Source organism: Ictalurus furcatus, chromosome 3 (assembly GCF_023375685.1).
Source record: "Ictalurus furcatus strain D&B chromosome 3, Billie_1.0, whole genome shotgun sequence".
NCBI lineage: Eukaryota > Metazoa > Chordata > Actinopteri > Siluriformes > Ictaluridae > Ictalurus > Ictalurus furcatus.
Window position 1 is genome coordinate 23,205,615 of NC_071257.1, and position 21,172 is coordinate 23,226,786.

General features: G+C 36.2%; 3 protein-coding genes across 3 annotated transcripts; 1 reads left to right on the forward strand and 2 right to left on the reverse strand.

The window, feature by feature from the left end:
• Nucleotides 1–253: 253 nt before the first annotated feature.
• Nucleotides 254–8,991, reverse strand: adam8a (ADAM metallopeptidase domain 8a). The gene is made up of 25 exons (XM_053621578.1): nt 8,809–8,991; nt 8,509–8,609; nt 8,246–8,319; nt 8,084–8,162; nt 7,916–7,992; nt 7,268–7,457; nt 6,906–6,968; nt 6,743–6,811; nt 6,461–6,630; nt 5,523–5,604; nt 5,233–5,375; nt 4,933–5,110; nt 4,738–4,827; nt 4,129–4,324; nt 3,653–3,725; nt 3,403–3,565; nt 3,234–3,314; nt 2,882–2,966; nt 2,652–2,763; nt 2,312–2,495; nt 2,191–2,226; nt 1,602–1,658; nt 1,394–1,465; nt 1,167–1,241; nt 254–1,066 (listed from the first exon to the last, which is right to left on the reverse strand). Exons 1-25 carry the CDS (start codon nt 8,858–8,860, stop codon nt 1,016–1,018), a joined length of 2,553 nt encoding a protein of 850 aa, XP_053477553.1. The 5' UTR covers nt 8,861–8,991; the 3' UTR covers nt 254–1,015.
• A 1,721-nt stretch (nt 8,992–10,712) lies between these two features.
• On the forward strand, nt 10,713–15,013 carry znf511 (zinc finger protein 511). Its single transcript, XM_053621579.1, has 6 exons — nt 10,713–11,115; nt 12,374–12,447; nt 13,104–13,305; nt 14,265–14,389; nt 14,530–14,709; nt 14,811–15,013. The coding sequence occupies exons 1-6, from the start codon at nt 10,909–10,911 to the stop codon at nt 14,878–14,880; spliced, it is 858 nt and encodes a 285-aa protein (XP_053477554.1). The 5' UTR covers nt 10,713–10,908; the 3' UTR covers nt 14,881–15,013.
• A 1,503-nt stretch (nt 15,014–16,516) lies between these two features.
• On the reverse strand, nt 16,517–18,277 carry msx3 (muscle segment homeobox 3). The gene is made up of 2 exons (XM_053620135.1): nt 17,393–18,277; nt 16,517–17,052 (listed from the first exon to the last, which is right to left on the reverse strand). Exons 1-2 carry the CDS (start codon nt 17,790–17,792, stop codon nt 16,637–16,639), a joined length of 816 nt encoding a protein of 271 aa, XP_053476110.1. The 5' UTR covers nt 17,793–18,277; the 3' UTR covers nt 16,517–16,636.
• Between the last annotated feature and the right edge of the window lie 2,895 nt (nt 18,278–21,172).

Below are 21,172 nucleotides of genomic sequence, written 5' to 3' on the forward strand. Positions count from 1 at the left end.
GTGTCAGCAATGATGCATACCTTTTAAATATATTTAATAAAATAAACTATTAAATCACATAAATTTGACATGTATTTCATTACTGAATAGGCCCATACACAAAATTATATATATATATATATATATATATATATATATATATATATATATATATATATATATATATATATATATTCATATTCATATTCATCTTATTCATCTTGAGATGCACTCTTTTAAACCCATTCATTTTAAACAGGCTAACTCAACAATAAATATAATAACTTTGATCACTGAAGGCTGTGATTTCCACCACTGTAAGTACATTTAAAAATTATGGATCCATTTTGGGAACCACTGCTAGACTACCAGAATATTGACACTAGAAGGACAATATTGTGAAAACAGTTATAATCATTTATTCATTCTTAAAACCATCAATAACGTTTAATTAATTAATTATTTCAAATTATTTCAGCTCTAGAAACTTAAAATCTTCAGGCTCTCAGGCCAGCTGAGAATTGTTAAAAACATGCCAGAATAGTAGTAATATTAATATGTCTGAGGAAGAAAAAAAAATCAACTAAAAAAGCACAAACAACGATGCAGTCTTGACTATGTTTGAATATTATTGTATTTGTTACCGAAATGGCAATTTGTTAAATTACAGTGAGACAACCTGAACTGTTTTTCTGCATACACTCCATACTGTATATAACAGAAGACTCTGCTAATAATTAAAATCATCAACACAAATCAAGTTCATCAAGAAGTACCATAACAGAACATTCTTCAAGCAGCCACGTCAAATAAGACATCAAGGAAAAAGGGAGTACATCCCAAAGGACTTAAAACGTTCAGTTCTTTGTGGGATTATTTTCCCACCATTTTGATGCCCGTCCTGTTTCTCCCTGCTAAAGTGCACACAAAGGTCTGAATAATCATCACAGCTGTGTTTCTTGTAGAGGCCTTAAGATTGCTCATAAAACTTCTCATGAAGCTCTCGGTGATTCAGAAAAAGTCACTCTGCTTCCCATCATCTGAACTTTGGAGGAGGTTTGAAAGGAACCTTTGGTGCTGCAGCTGCCTGATGTGCAAAACAATCAATAAAAGATTCAGACAACTGATTCAGTAATGCGGTCAGTCCTGAATAATCAAGTTTAATTGTTTGCGTTCAAAAAACTCACCTGAGGGTAATTCCATGTTGGGTTTGTTCCTGATGGTTTCACAGGAGGCACTGGAGGGAGTTTTGGTTTATGCACCTATAAAAGTGAGCAAAGCAGAACCGTCAGATTGTATAACGTATAATTATGTATTAATAACGTTCAAGCAGAATCAGTAGGAGGCAAGAGAAACAAATAACGACAAACACTTCACAATATTCAACAACAAGCAGTATAATATAAAGACTTACGGGCTTAGTAATCAGTGGAGGTAAAGGTTTTGATGGAGGTAGTGGTTTAGATCCAGGAGGCAAAGGCTTTTCCTGGATTCAAAGGAAGATATTAAAAATCTAACAATTAGAAGAAACCTACATGGCTAATGTCCTTTAAGTGTGATTCTGAAAATGTAGCATTATAATACAGTATCAATACATTGTAAATGCTTATTTCAATCCATACCTGAGTGTAACTAATGTAGTTGGGAACAACAGGACATGGACCTGAAGTCTTCAAAACCTAAAATGTGAATCATAAAAGGAATGTGAATAAATATATGGATAAACAATAGTGTAAAGGTGAAACAGGTCATAGATCAAAATGACACAATTAGCTACAAGTACAGTCATTGCCATAAGTTGTACTGTTGCTATGAGGCTAATGCTGCAAACAAGTAATCGGTGTCTCTCTCACCCGACATATTTTTAGTAAATTTATGCTTATACACTTGTTTCAAATCTAGTTTATCAGTAACGTCACACAGACTTGCCAGTGCTGTGTAGGACAGCATAGCTTTCTGTAGGCTGCAAAAATTCACTGTGCACATGCATTTATGGTCAATGTGCACATTAATGTAAAGGAGTGAGACAGATTTCATGGATTAACTGTTAGCCACATAGTTCTGATGCAAAACTGAAGAAGCAAACTGTGAACACCAAGAAAATGCTGTCTGACTGACTACAGTTAGTACAAACCTGTGGGGTGTTTGTTTGTTTGTGTGTTTGATTGATTTACTGAATCTTTCCTTACATAATTACAATGAATTAATCACCTGTTCCATCCTGGATTGTTCTGCTACCATTGGAGGCTGCAGGTAAAATGTAAGCAGTCATTAGTATTTGGGTATAATCAGTATAAAAGTATGCACAGGTTAAAATGATAAATAATCTAACCTGTGGTGGAGCTCTGCTAGGTGTAATGTGAGTAAATAAAGGTGTGCAGGCTTGTGTTGCAGATGATTCTAGAAAGGTGGGCTGGCTGATACGAGGGGGTCCACATTTGGGGCTGTTCTTTGCACTGATTGGCTGAAATGCTGGGTTGCACTGACCTGGGTAGACTTTCATATCCGTAAAGGAGCTTGCGGATGGAAACACACACCCACACACACACACACACACACACACACACACACACACACACACACAAATAAAACTTAAGAAGTTGTTTTACACCAGAAATATGACAGCTGATTATACAACCACAATTAATAACTTGATAATAACTTGTTCTAACCTTCTCTTGCTGAATATCTTTTGTTTTTTACAACACATCAAGAATCCAATAATAACAGTAATCAGTAGCAGGATGCCTATGATGGTGGTCACAATTATGACCACATCTTGCCCTGTTAGACAAAATCAGATTTGACATGGCAACATCAGCCCACTATTCAAGCATTCCCATGAACATTAAAAATTGATAACCTGAATAGTTTGATTGTGCAATAAAAAAAATTGACATACAGTTTGAAATGTCATAGAGCTTCGTGTCACAGTAGGGGGGAGCCCAGCCTGGATCACAGTGGCACTGGTTCTCATGGTTACACACCTATGATTAAAACAGTACAGTCACACATGGTGAAAATCTCCCCATCAGCAGGGTAATGTCAACTAAATACCCCAAACAATGGAATAAAGGTCAGGTTAAAAGGGAATCTACGCCTATTATTTAAAAGACCTTTAAAAATTCCAATCAGTTTCATTATAACGAAAACTTCACTTCATCTATTAACGTTTTTGTGTACTGCAATTCCTCTTAGTTTCTGTTCATTTGAAACAGATAACAGAATCAGAAATGTTTTATCTGTATACATACCCCATGATTATTGCATTTTGCAGAGCAGTTAGCAGTTCTATAGGTGGTTGTAACATCCTGGCAAAGGCTGTTGTAACACACCTGTTAATAAAAAAAGGTGTCAGACTTCCAAATTTAGAAGACATGAGTACAGTAGGCAATAAACTGAATACAAATTTCATTCAATGACCTTGTTTGTCCCACATTTGGTACCTGATGGCACCATCCCTATGTCCTCTGTACCAGGTACATCCACAGCCTCTTTGCAGTTTGTCCAGACAATAATTCTTTTCATTTTCGTTATTGGAAGGTCATTTCCACCTGAGCAGTATATTTTCCCACATTTGTTGTTTCTATAAAAAATAATAATATTGTTATTCTAAAGTAAACACAATTATACTATAAGTAATGCAAAGTACAGGTAGCAAAAGCAAACTTACTGTTGGGAACATGTTGGGTGTCTGGGCCACTGACAATTGTTGTTAAAACATACATCATCAGCAACATCAGCATCTAGAAAGTGAACAGATATTAAATTAACAAATGAATGCATATTCATTCATTCCTGCACCTTCTGTAACTGCTTTATCCTGGTCAGGGCCATGGTGGATCTGAAGGCTATCCCGGAAATACTGGGCGCGAGGCATCATGTACACACACACATTCACACACTGAATCTACTGCCATGTTTTTAGGAGGTGTAAGGAAGACGCTGAAAGAACATGTACACAAATGGCAAGCTCAGGCTCAAACCATGGACCCTGGAGCTGTGAGGTGGCAATGTATTTTGCTTTAAATGTATTCAAATAAAAATCATTTAGTTTAATTTTAAAGGACAAAATATTTACATATTTACAAATATCCCCACACATATATTTTACAAACTATGAGGGAAAACACTCTGGAGAAAGGGTACCTGGGCCCCACAATGACTTGCAGTGCTCCTGGTGTGTTGGACACTGGCCATTATAGCAGTAGCCTTGGTTGGAGTTACATGGAAGCCCATTCATCTTGTAGTCATCTTTGGGACATTGTGCTAATTTCCCTGTACAGTATTCCTCCAGATCACAGTCATGAGCAGTGGGTCTACACAGACTTCCTGCTTGCTTTAGCTGGAGGTAGGATTAAGTATAAAGAGTTTAAACAATGAAGCTTTGTGTACTGTGTTTTAATAATATATAACAAAACATTTATTCCGGTAACAGTAGCACATTTTTAGACAATAAAATGTTACTGAGAGCACCCAAATGCTAACAAGGTACCTTAGAAATACATAAAAGTGTCACTCTGACATGCACACACAATTTTTTCTAACCTTTTCTAATACAACTCAATCGACTGCTTAGAGTGAACTATCTAAACAAAGAGTATGCAGCCCAAACATGCTGGGTACTATTGTCTGAACACATTCCACTGTGCTTGGTTCTTACACTAAGTGGAATTGAGATGAAAGGCTTTAGCAGAACTCAAGACGATCAGCACCTAAATACTGAGCTGTAGTGAAATAAATAATTGTCGTTATTACCTTGCACTGGTTACAACACTCCCCATGTGCGCACTCAGAGCCTTCTGTCAGTCGGCAGGCGGTGGCATTACAGCAAGTGTTCTCACATTCCTAACAATGATCAGAATTATTATTATTTATAACTGTAATGAAATCAGAGTTATAAATCAGAGTTATAAATAGACTACGCTACAACATGATTGTATACATGATTACCTGCAAAGTTCCACAGTCACATTCCTCGCCCTTTTCCACAATGGCATTACCACATACTGGCCCCCCAAACAGATCGTTCTCATTTGGAGCATTTAGCAGGCAGCGAACATCATAGTTCTGTAAAAATGTCTCCAAAGCCATTTTGCTACAACTACTGAAGAATTCCGGAAACACATGTCTATGGGAAGATGATGAAAGGAAAATTACAGGAAAAAGCAAGCTTAGCAATACATGGAAACTGTGTCTTTTAGTTTTAAATAGTGTTACAAAAAAAAGAAAAAAAAAACCTTTCATTCTTACCCAATGCTCTCTCCCATGATACAGTTCTGTCCAGGTTGTGTTTTTCCACAGTCACAATTTGATGTATCATGTGACATGCCCAAGTTATGGCCCATTTCGTGTGCAATAGTGGCGGCAATCCCAAGAGGATTGTTATTATGGTCCTGAAGAAAGAACAATACTTTCAATTGGTGTACATGATGCCTCTGCAGTAATATGAATACATTCATAAAATACAAGAATCAAAACTAAAATAATAATTTTATATTAATTCATTTTCCAGCACTGAAGGTTGATTATGTAAAGCAAACCTCGTTCACAGCACCAGATGAAGGAAAGCACATAGCATTCAGGGGAGCCAAGCCAACAGTCGATCCTTGAAAATTGACCCCACTGCATCAATTCAAAAGGGAAAAGAAGCAAATACGGATATATATTTCTGCAAAATATATATTCAGACTGTCCAGGTCACAATTAGAACAGCATGACAAAATCACACAAATGATCACATTTCAAGAGAATAAGCAAAAATATTTGTATAAAATATGCACAAATAGTAACTCCTGAACTTCATTAAGCATGATTGGAATAACAGTTGTGTTATGGTCAGGTGAGACTAAATTGAAGCTTCTGGTCATACACACTGTCAGAATGTTTGGTGCTAAAAGGGGACAGCATACAATGAAAAGCATCGGATAGCCGCTGAAAAATCTGGTGGTGGATTACTGATACTTTTGGAGTGTTTAATGGCTGGTGGTTCAGGGCTCTTGTCAATATTGTTGGCAAAGTACTAAAAATTGTTTTCGGCAGGAGGTTCACACTGGGCCATGGACCATTCAACAATGTTTACCCCAGACCAACACTAAAATATCTGGAATTTATATATTTCTGTAAAGCTGTTTTGTGGCAATGACCACTGTTAAACGTGCTATAGAAATAAAATTGAATCGAATTGAATATATTTCTAAGATCAACACATACTCTACATTTAAACCCTTTTGAAAACATGTGGTGTGAATTATACAAAACAATCCACATGTACAAATCTAGGTATATAAATGAGGTAGTGATCATTTTAAACCAGTGTTTAGCTGAAAATGGAACTTGGGGGAAAAAGCAGCATAAAATATTAATATTTAAAAATATATAATGTGTTAAAATACAGTTAAATATCACTCAGTGCATGCATTCTTCATTATATGTATTCATTTTTACTCATTCTCAGTAGTTTTGAAGTTTGAAGACTCACGTAACAAACTGTGCATTGTCATGCTTCTTTCTTGGCAGGAGGTCTGTCTGACGCCATTTTAAAAAACGGTCCAGAGTATCATCAGGCACACTGCTAACGGCAAACCGATCTCGATCATTCCAGATCTCTAATCCCACCAACATAACACGAATGTTCAGAGGACGATAAACCTGCAAAGAAAGTGTTACAAAATATTGTATACAGCAACACGTTTCCTAATATATTAATTTTTATTTATATCATTACAGTTCCAAACACAGGTAATATAACAAGATGAAATACCTTGTTCACATGATTAGCAACTTCCAGCATTCTCATTTTTATATTCTTCAAGCTTCCATAATTCTTGTACTAAAATAGATACATATTAGTTTTTTTAAGAACAAAGTATTTAAAAAAAGAGGTCCTGGCAAGGCTTTACAAAAAAATACACATAAAAACATACCTCTGTATGATCAACCACTATAACCATCTCGATATATCGTCCTCCTTTGGGTACTTTAATGTTCTAGAGACATGAAAATTGTTTTAGGTTTATATTAGAGAAGTCCACTTTTAGAAAAAAACAACTGAGGAATCCTAACTGAGGAAATATTAAAGGCTTTGTGTAAAATGCTACAACAGATCATTTGCCTAGCAGAATGGGTTCCATGTAGTACCCTTTTGGAAAGCTAAGAACTCTTAATTATCCAAAGAAGTCTTGAAGAAGTTTTAAATTGACGTTTTTTCCTAAGAGTGCAATATCTATACACAATTAGAAACTCAGCAAATAAAACCATTACAAAATATTAATTATACTCTCAGTACCATGTTTCTACTTTTATACAGTCCAGCAAGTCTCGGCGCAGCATCATAATCATAGACAGTATCGTTGATGTATCCATAAGTTGCCCTCTTAGTCCTCAAGTGCTCTTGTTTGTAAACTGCATGATCTCCTTTCACAGAATCCTCCAGTGGCTCAATCAGATAGACCTGATTTTCTGCTCTAAAATACCCTCTGAAAAATATTAATGCCAGATATGTTCAATAAAAGATGAGGACTGAAGTAAGCATACTTTATTGCTTCTCATATATTTATTGAACACAAACTGCATTAACTGTAAGCATACTTTATACTATGCAATGATGTTTACACAGCATGTATTTACAGACCACAGACTGCTATAGTGAAGTCTACCAAAAAAATACAATACAATCTTAACATTATTCATAAGACAATGACAATAGTCAATCTGTTGGGTTTTTTTTTTTTTTTTTTTTTAACTGCCTTTAGTCTGTGGCCTCATCATAAGAACTTTTTTGTTTTGTTTTATACATGTATATCATCTTGTATACATAAAAATATCAAACTAGGATTACTGAAATAACAGACCCTCAGCTTTTGTAGCCTATATGTTTAATAGTCACATTTCATCAACTGAAAGTTTGCAGGTATCACAACATAGCTTTCCTTACCGCATTCCTGTGCACATGCCAACACTGACAGAGGAGTCATTTATATTTCGAATATGTCCCTGATAGTAGCAGTGGTCCTGCAGAAAGAAAAAGAGATCAATCATATCTGTACTATTAAATATGTACAGGCTATAAAGGCAAGGTTTAATAGATCTTGATCTGTCTTACCACATTAGATGGATATGTAGTCTCTTTTATCCCATCTTCTGTGTAATAAGTCAGAGAATAATTCTTCCCTAGGAACTCCCTACAGTGAAAACACATGATTAAAATGTCAAACTGATGTAAATTTTTTATTGATTATTTATACATTTGCTTTTAATGTCCCACCTATTCTTTTCCAGTGATATTGTAAAGGTTTTCCCATCAATTTCCAAGGCATATTCAACTGCAGTAGGATATTTCTATTGGCATAAAAGACATTCAAGTTAAATATATATTACTTAGATTTGTTTCATTGCCTTAAAACAGAATTTTGGTATCTAATGTTTAAAATAAGTTATAAATTAAACTCTGCTTATTACTTCGTGATTAAACAGTATGACTTTACAACATTTATTTCAATATTTATTATGACACCTAAATGATTGCACCTCTTGATGAGCGGTGCTCCTCTTTATTCGCCCTGGCCGCAGTCGGACCACCTCGTAGCGCTGCACATGGGGGACACGCGCATGCGCAGTTCCACAAATCTCTGTTCAATGAGTTAAATTGTTACTTTTTGTGTGTTGTGTTTCTAATTCCAGGTTAGATATATTACATATCTATAATCACAGATGTCGCTGATTCCTATACCCTCCAACCAACAGTCAAATAGTATCATAAAGGCTACCACGCCCTTCAACAGATTAAAAAAAAAGGCATTAATAGATCATTGTCATCTTTTTACTCACCCCAAACTGAAATGTACGAACAGAGTAATAAATATAATCCAGTATAGTGCATGGTTGTCCTGCTGTGCTTCTTGGCTGTTAAATGAGGAAACGTCGGACTTCTCGGACTTTTCTTGTAAGTTTGGCCAACGCTCCGCCCCCGAGTGAGAATTTGCTGAGAATTAACATTAGCTTGAAGAGTGTGTCAGTATCCGGGAAGAGCCACTCATCGTAGAGTCAATGCTTTTTTTTTTTTAACAACAAAAAAAGATTTCCCGTTTAAACCACACACGCCTCCTACAGGACTATAACTAGCCTATTCATAGCCTAAATGCAAACTACATTAAAATTACAGTCAATGGACTACCTCATAAGGGCTGTTATATAGAAAGCTGCTGATTTGCACACAGCTGTATAGAATATATTCGTATGCTGTAGCATTACAAGTTCCCTTCACTGAAATTAAAGGGCCCAAAACCTGTTCCAGAATAACAATGCCCATGTGCACAAAGTGAGGTCCATGAAAACATGTTTTGCCAAGGGTGGTGTGAAAGAACTCGAGTGGAGTTCAAACCACTGAACACCTTTGGGATGAACTGGAACACTGACTACACTCCAGGCCTCCTCTCCTGACATCAGTGCTCTTGTGGCTGAATGGGCAAATCCCCACAGCCACGCTCTAAAATGTAGTGGAAAGCCTTCCCAGAAGAGCAAGGTTATTAGGGAGTGGAGATATGGAATGGGATGTTCAAAAAGCACATCTGGTGTTATGGCCAGGTGTCCACAAACTTTTGGCCGTATAGTGTATATAGGTTAGTATGAAGGAATGTTTAAGAGGTGCCTCAAATTGTAAAGAGAAGTCAAAGGTGGCAGGACTGAGGCAGAAAAGTCGCTCATACACTTGTAATGCAATTGATGAGCTCATAAACCTTTATCCTAAATCATTATCCTTGTAAAATCTAATACTTCCAGCAGCACTATAACAAACAATGCAGTAGTTCTTAGTTGACTGATGTACAGTCATTAAGGATGTGCTGTATGTGATCATCTGGCTGCTCTGTTCTTTTGATCGTTTACTCCAAGGCAGGGGTGGCCAAATTTTATTCACAAAGGGCCAGCAGGTTGCATGGTCTAATACTTTTTTTAAGACTAATATTTGTATAAGGTCATAAGGTGTTGTGGTGTTGTACAATGTGAGGACCTGAATCATGAGGTATTGGTCAGTCAGGGATGGACTTAGCACTAAGCAGAGGTGGGCAACTGCCTTGGGCCCCCAGAAACCAATGTATTGACAAGCTGTAGGTTTATATATATATATATATATATATATATATATATATATATATATATATATATATATATATATATATATATATATAATTAATCGTGAAGTATTGTACAATGTGAGCATCTGAATTGTGAGGTATTAGTGTGAGCACCTGAATTCTGAGAACAATTACCTGTCATAAACAAACAAAACATCCATTAGTAAATAAGGAGAAGTTGTAAAGATGTCTTCAGTGAAAATGACGTAAAATCCGTAGTGACACTGAAGATTCTTAAATGCGGGTTTGTTTGTGTTCACATAAATATATATTCCTTATGAAACAGGAAGAATGTGCTTGCATTTTTTATACTACTACTACTACTACTACTACTACTACTACTACTAATAATAATAATAATATACACAATAGCGTTCTTCTCCGTCTTCTACTGTACTTCTGTATATCTATAAAATATATACATTTTTTAAGTGAAATGCAGAACAAAAAGAAAGTCTGATAAAGTCTGACACTGGCTCCTCGGTTGATTTTGAAGCAGAGAGTCGATGCACCGCTTTTGGAGTTTGTGCTGTTAACCAACAAAAGTCACGTCACTGTATTTATTGCCATGTGTTTTCCCAACATGCCGGAATGTACTTAGTGCATTGCACTCTCAGTATGCGGGCTTTGCTGCCCTCTTGTGGCTATAGTTTAGAGGTACAAATGAAACGTTTTCTTTAAGAGACGGTGTTTGGGACCTGTGAGACACAGATGGCAGTGACGTGTCAATGACGTTTAAGGAAGTACTTGTGAGAAATGAGTGGGTTGACAGCCGGAGATAGGACGTGCATGAGCTATGTTGCAGTCTACTAATTTGATACAACTTTTGGTTGGATGTGATACACAGAGAATCGATATTCTTTCAGTACCCGTTGTCAAAAATTCTAGTGACTCATATTCTCAGCAGTTTGCCAAAAGAGGCGATGGACTGGAGGAAAACAGCTCACCGTTTAATTTCACACCCCGGACAATTCGTTTAGACAAAGATGAGGAGTTCTTTGTGGTATGTTTTCTTCTCTGATCTTTACCATATGAGTGAGTGTAGGTTAGAAGTGACAGCAGTCTAATGCCACAGTGCTGATTCTCACCACTGACTTCTCGGAGTTAGGGAAGTTTATCTGGTTTAAAGAATCAAAAGTGTTATATATATTTAAAATAAAACGTGTAAAATAACAACAAACGAATCATCTTAAAAGCTGCCAAATCCAAATGAATTCCCATCTTTTCTATCTTATCAGTTCTTGATATTGGGGAACCGTTGTTTGTAAAGTCTGTAAAAGACTGGGATTTAAAGAAAATTGTTTCCAGGCCTTGCGCATGTAGAAACTGTAATAATAATCTAATCTAAGCAAACAAAAACATTAATATTCTAATTACTTTGTGTGTGTGTATATATATATATATATATATATATATATATATATATATATATATATATATATATAATATACACACACACTCATATATTCTTTTTTTTATTTTATATTTGAGTTTCTAAATCGCTTGTTCTTAATTCCTCCCTTATTAGTGCAACTTCCCTAATACATATCACATTTCATGTTTTCCTTTTTGAACTTGAGTCTGAAAAAAGGCTGAAAGTCTGGAAAGTTTAAAACTTCAGTCTGAAAAATGCTCTGGCAATATGTCAAGGCCAGGAACCCTGGAGACAAATGGCAATTTAGGCCTTAGTGTGTTGCAGAGCACTGGGTTCGAGTAGTGCAAGTCTGCACTGCATATAAAGGCTTTAATGAAAGAAGTGTGATGTATGGTGCTGCAAAAACTGTGTTACTGTCAAATGTGATTAGTTATTCCATGCACAAGATGTTGACTTTTCATTTCACTGCATCAGCTGTAGTTCCAGTATTCCTACTGGCAGCAAGAATTTAGAGGTTGTAATCTCTATTTAAATCTACAGTGAGTGTCTGGCAATCTACTAATTTAACATCTATATAAGTGACTGCCAGAGGTCTGATATATTGGCAGACCTACATACTATAGTGTTGGTAGTTATGAAAATTAACAAATAAAATGATTAGTTACTTGAATTAATTGGATTTATATTAAAATTCAGTAACTTAAAAGTAAATAGTTAGCTATAATTAATATACCTAATATCCCAACAGATGGATTTTTACCACTGTTCTGTGATCCTGTGTGAGTCTGTGTATTTTTTTTTTCTACAATCCGGGGGATCCTCGGTTGCAAAAGTGTTTGCATTTTGCATTTGGTTTCTACTCTAAACTGTTCCCTCTTCCCAACAGGATGGCGATGTGCACAGACACTTATACTTGCAGGATCTCGTGACACCTCTCACAGAAGAATCTCCATCATTAAAGTGAGTGCCATTAGGTTAGTTATTAGATATATAGAAGAGCATTGTAACCTTCTGACATGCATTGGAATAAAACTTGACAGTATGTCTGTGACCAGTGTTACTATCATCTTGTTAAAAGGAACAATGTGTGTGTTTGTTTTTTTGTTGTTGTTGTTTTTTTTTACACAGACACATTTATTCAGCAATGAATTCAGTGTTTATTGTGGAACATTTTATTTTACCATGTATAATATTTATTGAATATTTTCGTTTTGCATAGGTGGCTTATTATGGAACCAACATAATTTACCAGATGAAACAAACACTTTTAATTTAAAGTTGACCAGATTTAGCTATTTATCGGGGATCATTATTAAAAACAATTGGTGAAAAATAAAAATAATTTGATCAGTTCAACACCAGTAATTGCTTCCAGGCTCTTAATAATTGGTGTGACTTTTTTAATAAACATTGTTCAGTGTTTTTTGAAATACTATCAGTTATGTGTTCTGTAATGAGTGTTCTGTCCTAAAGTCTCTTGATAGCAGTAGTGTGTCATCATATTACAGACCTACAATGAACTTGTGAATTTTTAATATATATTAATTTGAGACTAAGGTATAATTATGCATATTATAATTAAGCACTAACTTCATATGCCTTTGACTTACTTTAAGCATTTCAGAATTCCAGTGTCACATTGCCGGTTGTAAGCAGCTTTTCAACACTCTTGAGGGATACGAGCACCACTACAATTCACTTCATCGTCATGTGTGCTCCAGCTGCAAGCGCTCCTTTCCTTCCAACCGTCTGCTGGATATACACTTATTAGAGTGGCACGACTCTCTTTTTAAGGTCATGGCAGACAGAGAGTGTATGGTAATGTCTATACCAGAAATGTCCATGATCATTATGAAGTATAAATATTACCTTTGCATTTAAAGATACAATTTTTTAACGCTGTTTTGTTATGTTATGCGTGTTCCTGCACATCCAAATGCCCAGTATGGAATTAACACCTTCAGCATTTACAAACACTTGAATGATTAAAACCAACTTTGGAAACTTTGCTGTGTGATTCATGCAGCGCATCTTGTACCCAGAAGTGTCTTAGTGATCAGCAGCTAATGACAAATAAATTAATAGTGAATTAACAGTAGGCTAGTATACTCCTATAGCTAAATAGTCAGAGGACATGTTGCATTGAATTTAAAGTGAAAATTAGCACTGCTTTTGGCATTTGCTACAGCTCTGAGTCTTATAATCCCCCACACCAAGAAAGCGCATAATACAGGAAGAACTTGTTACACACGTTCTGAAAGAGAGGGACTCTCCAGAGAGATCCCTTTCATAGAAATTAGATACAGTAGGCTATTAGAAGACACTCCTAATGTGCAGCAGTGTATCGTTTACTCTCTCTGTTTACTTAGAAGTAAACCTAAAAGTAAAAATTATCCCACTGGAACACTTTTAAAAACAAGCAGCCAGTTTTTACAGTAAATGCCAACAGCCACTATTTCACTGCTTGGCTGTTATCAAAAAATATGCCATGATTATTGATCTGATGTGTGTAGCTTATGCCGCCATCTTTTGGCTGTAGTCAGTGAAGTGTATTTTTGGGAAGTGGAAAATCATCCAGTCTTTGTTTACCCCTTTGTTTTTTGTCCATATGCTTTGTTTAGGAAAATATTAACTGCGTTCTTGCTTTGTATGGTATCCTAATTGTTAAAGACTTAAAATAGCATGACCACATACAAAATGGAAACAGTCTACTCCTACTACACAACTGGGAACAACTCGACTCTTGTTAAGATGTCCAATGTAATATGGCTTTTCAGTATCAGTGTTTGGTTGAGGGATGTGGACTGAAATTCCAAACCAGCAAAAAAAGGAAAGAGCATCTGATCACTACTCACAGCTATCCATCAGACTTCAGATTTGACAAACCAAAGAAAATCAGAAGGTTTGACTGAAATTTTTTATTCATTATGCAGTTGCTGTTAATGGTTCGTGATTAGTGTTATGCCCATTTTTACTTAAAATCTTGCTCATGTAATGAAATATGTTAGCAGGTTGTTATAAGTTTTTTTATTCATCTTTCAGAGGAACAAAAGGGGAAAAGATTCCTCAGCAGGATGAAAAGCGTTTGACAGGGCCTGGTAATGTAGTTAGTCGACATGGAGAATTAGAGAATTGTGAGTTGATGGATTTTTCTCTGACCCAAGAGTCTGAGAGCCATGAGCTTGCCCTTCCTGAGCGACAAAAGCCACATTATACTTATAAGTAAGTATTTATAAAATATTCTGTCTAAATGCCATAACAGAATGTGACAGTGTGTTGATATTTTAAATGTTTATTTAATGTCAATTTGTTATTTTGTCCAGGGTGCCACCAACTATTTGCTTTGGCCATGGCTCAGTCAGAGGCTTCAGAGGTGGAAGGAAAAAGAAGTAGAGGAAAGCTTGCATTTGTTAAATACTATATCTTTTTATATGATCTTACATTTATCCATGTCCAGAATTATATTGGAGGACTATTTTTACAGTAAAAATAAAGCAAAAGCAAAATCCCAATGTCAATGTAATTGACTCTTTATCCATTATTCTTTGGTTAAATTTGTGCAAGGCATGTAATGAACTGAACACATCGGAATTTATATTTACAATCTTTAGTAAGCATTTTGTCTTTAAAATGTTTCCAGTTGCACTGGTTATTGCGCAGATTTAGAGTGTAATTAACTCCTTATAAATTGAGAGTATTCACTGGAGTTGCCATTGAGGTTTGAACCCAAATGAAGAACAAATTTAAACTCTGAGAACGAATTATTTAGAATTTTGATCATGGTTAAGTTAATTTAGATGAACGGATAATGCATAACCAAATAGAAAGCTCATACTGAGCTAAATATCAGACTTAATAATATAAGTGACTAGTTTTCCTATTAATAGCAACAGTTTGTTGCTTATGCTTATAAATCCAACGTCCAAATAGTCGCCTATAAGAAAACTCATTTTAAACGATGCAACACTGCGCCTTCCCGAAAATGTTCACATTTTTAATTATATTTGTAACAAACTACCTGGATCTTTATTATGCAGTGGGTTAAACTTTACTCTAAAAGGCAGAACGATTTTTACACGTATCTATAGGCCTATGCATTTGACTGAACATGTCAATAATAGAGAACATCATTTCCGATTTTATTTTAATAATAAAATCCTGCAGGTCGGGTCTGCAGTTTACTCTCTAGTAAAACAAGTCACACTCATCTTGTTCAAAATGTATTTTTTTAATACAAAAAGATTATTTTTTTCTATTTTTATGTACAAATATATACAATAATTTACAGGAGGTAAATGTAAACACAGTATATAAATATCAATTCTATTCGTAATTTCAAATGTAGTTGAAAATATCTGTATGCTAATATATACGCGTATTTACAGTTATAAAAAGGTCTAGAGGTTAATTTTACAATCTATCAAACTATAGAATAGTACATGTAGCACAAGGGTATTGTGGCTAAACGAAAAACCAATGAAAGTTATCCTTGTGGGCAAATGTAAACCCATTAAACGTTATAGCCTTCACTATTTAACCATCGGCTCTGAGAAAAGCGAATATGGACCGCGATTACAGCTACTTAAACACTCCACAACAGTTCACAAGGAAAATTACAAGTACCTCGGCAATTTTTGCAAATGTAGTCGTGGTGATATTTGAAAATCATTTCAAGTTAGGGGTGCTCGATGTGTATTCAAATAATCGGGCCTTTCAGATGGCCTTTCTGGCCTTCAACATTTTTGGGGGGGGAGTATATATTGTTCCAAAATGAGGTTTTTTCCAAAGATTACTTTACCTTTAATTAAATTATTTAAATTTCTGCTGATATAAAGACTTGACGGTTTGACGAGTTTTTTTTTTTTTGGGGGGGGGGGGGGGGACTATAAGCCACAGTTTTTCATTTTACATTTTTTAAGGGCACCACGGAAAGCTTTCTATATATATATATATATATATATATATATATATATATATATATATATATATATATATATATATGTAAAATTTCTTAATTGTCGCTCTCAGACTTAAATGTGTGTAAAGGCTCGCGCCAGTTTGTTTTTACTTTCAAAGTCGGACATTTGAACTTGTCCGCTTATGACCGGCAAAAAAACAACAGTCTTGCAGGTAATTACACGGAACACATTTAAGACAAATAATACATCCCATAGGTAACAGGTCCTCCGAAAAGTCCCGGCACGGGCAGTGAAGGCCGCGGGAAAGAGCTCGAGGCTGCGTACAGACCGGGAGAAGTCACGTGCGCTCCCAGCGGGAAGGGGAAGGCGAACGCCGGTAACAGAGGCTTCGAGGCGAGTTTCAGTTTCTCTAACTCGGCTTCTTGAAGTCTCTTTGCTTTCGCTCTCCTGTTTTGGAACCAAATCTTCACTTGGGTCTCTGTAAGATTGAGGGAATTGGAAAACTCCGCTCTTTCTGCAATGGAGAGGTACTGCTTCTGGCGGAACTTTCTCTCTAAAGCTAGCAGCTGCGAGGTGGTGAACGGGGTCCTGGGTTTTCTGTTGTTCTTGTGTTTTCGGAGCGCGCATGGAGACGGACTCGGGTGTCCTGTAAAAAACACCACACACACACACAAAGCAAAACACAAGTGTGAGAATGACAGATAGAATAAGGTAGAAGTAAAGAGGCATACACAAACCAAACAGTTGGACCATTTAAAAGGTACAGGCTTGGATATGGATTGTTCGATTTTTTATTATTAAGGTCCATTTTTGACAACATACTTTGATTTTCAAAAGATTTTCCCCTAGAGAAAACCTGTTCCAAATCATCTACATTAAGGTTATAGGCTGCATGAAGAAACATGACATGTGCGTGTCAAGAACATTGCAAAAGCTTGCTACATAACCTAACGAATAGGTAGATTTTGTTTTGAATTGCCACTTACTTGGAGGAGAGGCGTATGACGGTGTCTGAAACCATCCGCCCTGTCCCTTCTCATTTAGCTCCTCCGAGTCTCCTCTTTTCCCCACAGCTAAGTTTGAGACGCTCTCCAGCGGCAGTTTCCTGTCTGTGTAAAGACCCATTGGTGAGAGTTGTGATCGTTCCTCAGAAGGGGATATAAGCCCTGAGTCGGATGCGGAATATGAAGTCCTGGAAGTAACTCTGTCCGATATTAGAGACTCCACACTAAAGGGAAGACTGAACGCCTTGTTTTTACATCCCTTGGCCGCCGCTCTCTCGGTGCTCTCAGCCTCTTCTGCGTCCGTGTTTGCGCGCTTCTGTGCTTCACCTTCTTGGGAAATAGTTCCTTGAACAGAGCTCATCGTGGCGGGTAAAGGGGCCATACAACTTCCAAACTGCCAGGCCCTCTCAATTTAACTCGTCCTCGCTTCTTTTCCTGTCTGTCATTCGCCGCGTCTCTACGACGCTTCCTTCTCTCTTGTATAGCCCAAAGCTCTCCCAGCTATAAAACTCCAAAAAGTTCGCTTTCTTCTTTGCCGCCCTCCAATCGGCGCTTGATTTTGCCCACATGACTCCCCATGTCTGCTTTCTGATTGGCCAGCAAACTTTCTTAGGGACGGACGTCAAAGTGATTTTGAAAGAAATGTGCGTGGTCAATCATACTTGTCTTGCCGCGGTGGTTTATTGATGGCTCCAGGGCTCCAGTGTTTGAGCTATTTGAGAACTTTTGTTGCAATTAACCGGAGGGGCCAGAGAGAGAGAGAGAGGGAGAGAGAGAGGGAGAGAGGGAGCGAGAGAGAGAGAGAGAGACTCTCTGCACTCATTAGCTTAACCCTTATTGAAACCATGCATCAAGACAACTAGCCACTTCCTTGGGCCTTTCTTCTTTGATTTTTGTGTGTGTGTGTGTGTGTGTGTGTGTGTGTGTGTGTGTGTGTGTGTGTGTGTGTGTGTGTGTGTGAGACATGTATTTGTTATAAAACTTTAATACATTAAAATCTTTTTAAATCATTTCAGCCATATCGTACATAAAAATGATCGACAAGTAGGCTTATTTGTGAACTTTTTTTTTTCAGCAGAATGTTTAGGAGGAAATGTAGGCTATGCAGAAATTACACTTTAAGTAATAAAGACAAAACAAAGTGCACCAATTAGATCATGTTTAGCTTGATCTTCAGGAACAATTGATAAATGATGGGAATGAATGAATGACGATTGTGTCACGCCACATTACAGCAGTTTAAAGCTTGTCTTGGCCCTTTAAGATTGCAAAAAAAAGCCTCTATTGAAACGCAACTGGCAAGCCTTCACCGTAAGTCAAAGCATTTCATAAGGCAGACAAGTCGTGCTTTGGAAGGCGCCAGTCTCGGCGAGATCAAAAAGGAAGCTACCTCGGGGAGAGTAAGGCAGCGGGTAGCTCCACTTAACCAATTCTCTCCTGCAACACTTTAATGGCAGGGAAATAAGTGCAGAGCTAACGGTTCCCACACATTGCCACTTTACTGCTGCACGCTCAAACCTCACCAAACTCATGACTGTTCAATCAAAACACACAATCGGTGTTTTGTTTTGTTTTTTTGTTTTTTAGATAAAAATTTTCTTCAACGAATAGACTTCAAACTTTTCAAACCGGTTTATGTTCTCTTGACAGTTGTAAACATACCATTCACATGAAGGAAGTTAAATATTTCACAGTGCATTTAATTACATTGATTGCTGCTTGTGCTGCTTGGAAATGGTTTGGGTTTTTTTTTTTGTTTGTTTGTTTTTTTTTTGGAACGGAAGTATTTTAAATATAGGCTATTCAAATAAATATTTTATATTTAATGTATGCATTTATAATATTCATAATTGTATGGTTTCGTTCGGATTGTGAAGCGAAAGTGTGTTAAAATTCGATGTAGAGCTACACACTGCATTTTAAACGCAATATTTACTAATGAAAACTATTTATATGTTTTAACACCATAGCGTATTTTTTTCCGGCTAAGTACATTCAAAGGAATTTAATACGTTTGAATATTTGATTTATACCAATAAAGTAACTCCGCAATTCTTTTTTAAAACACTTCGTATTTTGCTCGTATTTGTATCTTAAAATTTTTAAGGAACCCGCTGTTTCTTAACAGTGAGTGTAATGTGTCTGTTTCCTACAATTTAAACTGTAAACAAAAACAAAAATAGTAGTCACCATTTTATGACTGAACAATTTTCTAGATTAGGCTAATTTAATAAAACATTGAAAAGCAGATTTTCCTCCTGTCAATGTTAAAATAGCCTGAGAGCTTTCAGTGTGCTTCAGTTTGCTCTCAGGAAGGTGGTGTGTCAGTGTAATGGCTGGGCCCATGTATCCTCCTCTAATGAGAGCACTTGTGAATGTTCTTCAAAAACCAGTTCACATATTGAAGTGTTTACTTCCCTGAAGGAAGTGGTCTTCTGATTTATTACAAAGCAGAATACTGTAAACAGTGTGCTGCTCTTTAACTCAAAATGACAGAAAATGACAGGAGGCTTACTTATTAAAAGAGCCTAGTGAATTTGTCTCTGGCAAGGGCATTTTGGGGGTTTAATTGTTTACCTCTGTGCCCTATTACTTTACTAAATGTTTGGAGATATAATATGCCAACACAAGTATCATGAATTTTCACATTTGTGCCTCAGTAAGTATGCTAAGTTCATTCTAAATATGACCTTATTTTATTGTTGTTGTTGCACATCTCAGTATATTATTTTAAGGAGTTTGTGATTTGTGAATTATACATGTTTTATATCTGAAGTGTATCTAAAAGAAAAGTAAATCACATTAGTGCTTAGCATTTTGTTAAACATATTACATTCACCTATTGTCTTTAGTATCAGAAAACGAATGTGATGTGAGTTTTTTTAATGAGTGAAATCATGCCACTAATTATTGTGCTATTATGCGTTATGTTCATCATTATAAATTAGGACCACTCATTAAAAATATTTTGTAAATATTTTAAATAAAATCTTTTTAATAGTAATTTGTCCCAAAAAAATTGTCATCTGCACAGTATTACAAGCGGAAAATGAAAGTCCCTGCAGTATAATCACTTACTTCTGCTGTTGTTCAGTGGAGAGCTGCAAGAGGTCAGGCCTCAGTAGTTAAACATCTATATTATGTGTTGTATCTAACAATATCACTGTTACTCCTTGCTTCTTTACAGCTATTAAGTAATTTCCTTCACAGTCATCTAAGGGCATTATTTCACCTCTTGGGAATTCAATGTCATTCTGGAAACCTTGTGCCCCCCACCCCTCACCCCCCACCCTCTTAACTAGCCCTCTCAGCCACTTTTATTGAATAGTTAATTTTTCCTGTTGCTTTTCTTGGGCTTAGTATAATTGCTTGAAACATCAACACAAAATGTTTTTCTTTGGGAATCCCTCATGATTTCACTATTGCTTTGCCAGTGGAGCAGTTGCTTTGGTGCAGTGCAGTACTGTTTATGTTAGATCTTTGTGTGTGAGTTCAAAGTTTTGCAAAGATCTGATTTTGGATGGAATGTTTGTCTGTGTCCAAAGGGGGTTACATAGATTTCTTATGCATCCTCCGCCCTGATTCTCAAAAAAGAACTCTAAGAAATGAACATTTTAAGAATGTTACTGAGTCTGACAGAACTTTGAATGATATATATATATATAAAGACAGAAATGTTTTTACTTGCCTCTGTGAAAGATTTTGTAATGCTGCAGTCCATAACAAATATTTACAATATTTACTTTGATTGATTTAATTTCA

Bases quoted from the DNA above. Each gene is read 5' to 3' on its own strand.
- adam8a (XM_053621578.1), bottom strand. From the start codon at position 8,860: ATGCACTATACTGGATTATATTTATTACTCTGTTCGTACATTTCAGTT. The intron at 2,496-2,651 runs GTTAGAACAAGT...TCCATCCGCAAG, and splicing joins AAGATATTCAGCAAGAGAAG to CTCCTTTACGGATATGAAAG. The intron at 1,242-1,393 runs GTAAGTCTTTAT...TCACTTTTATAG, and splicing joins CTCCACTGATTACTAAGCCC to GTGCATAAACCAAAACTCCC.
- znf511 (XM_053621579.1), top strand. From the start codon at position 10,909: ATGTTGCAGTCTACTAATTTGATACAACTTTTGGTTGGATGTGATACA. The intron at 13,306-14,264 runs GTAATGTCTATA...ATGGCTTTTCAG, and splicing joins TGGCAGACAGAGAGTGTATG to TATCAGTGTTTGGTTGAGGG. The intron at 14,710-14,810 runs GTAAGTATTTAT...TATTTTGTCCAG, and splicing joins AAGCCACATTATACTTATAA to GGTGCCACCAACTATTTGCT.
- msx3 (XM_053620135.1), bottom strand. From the start codon at position 17,792: ATGGCCCCTTTACCCGCCACGATGAGCTCTGTTCAAGGAACTATTTCC. The intron at 17,053-17,392 runs GTAAGTGGCAAT...TGTTTTTTACAG, and splicing joins GTCATACGCCTCTCCTCCAA to GACACCCGAGTCCGTCTCCA.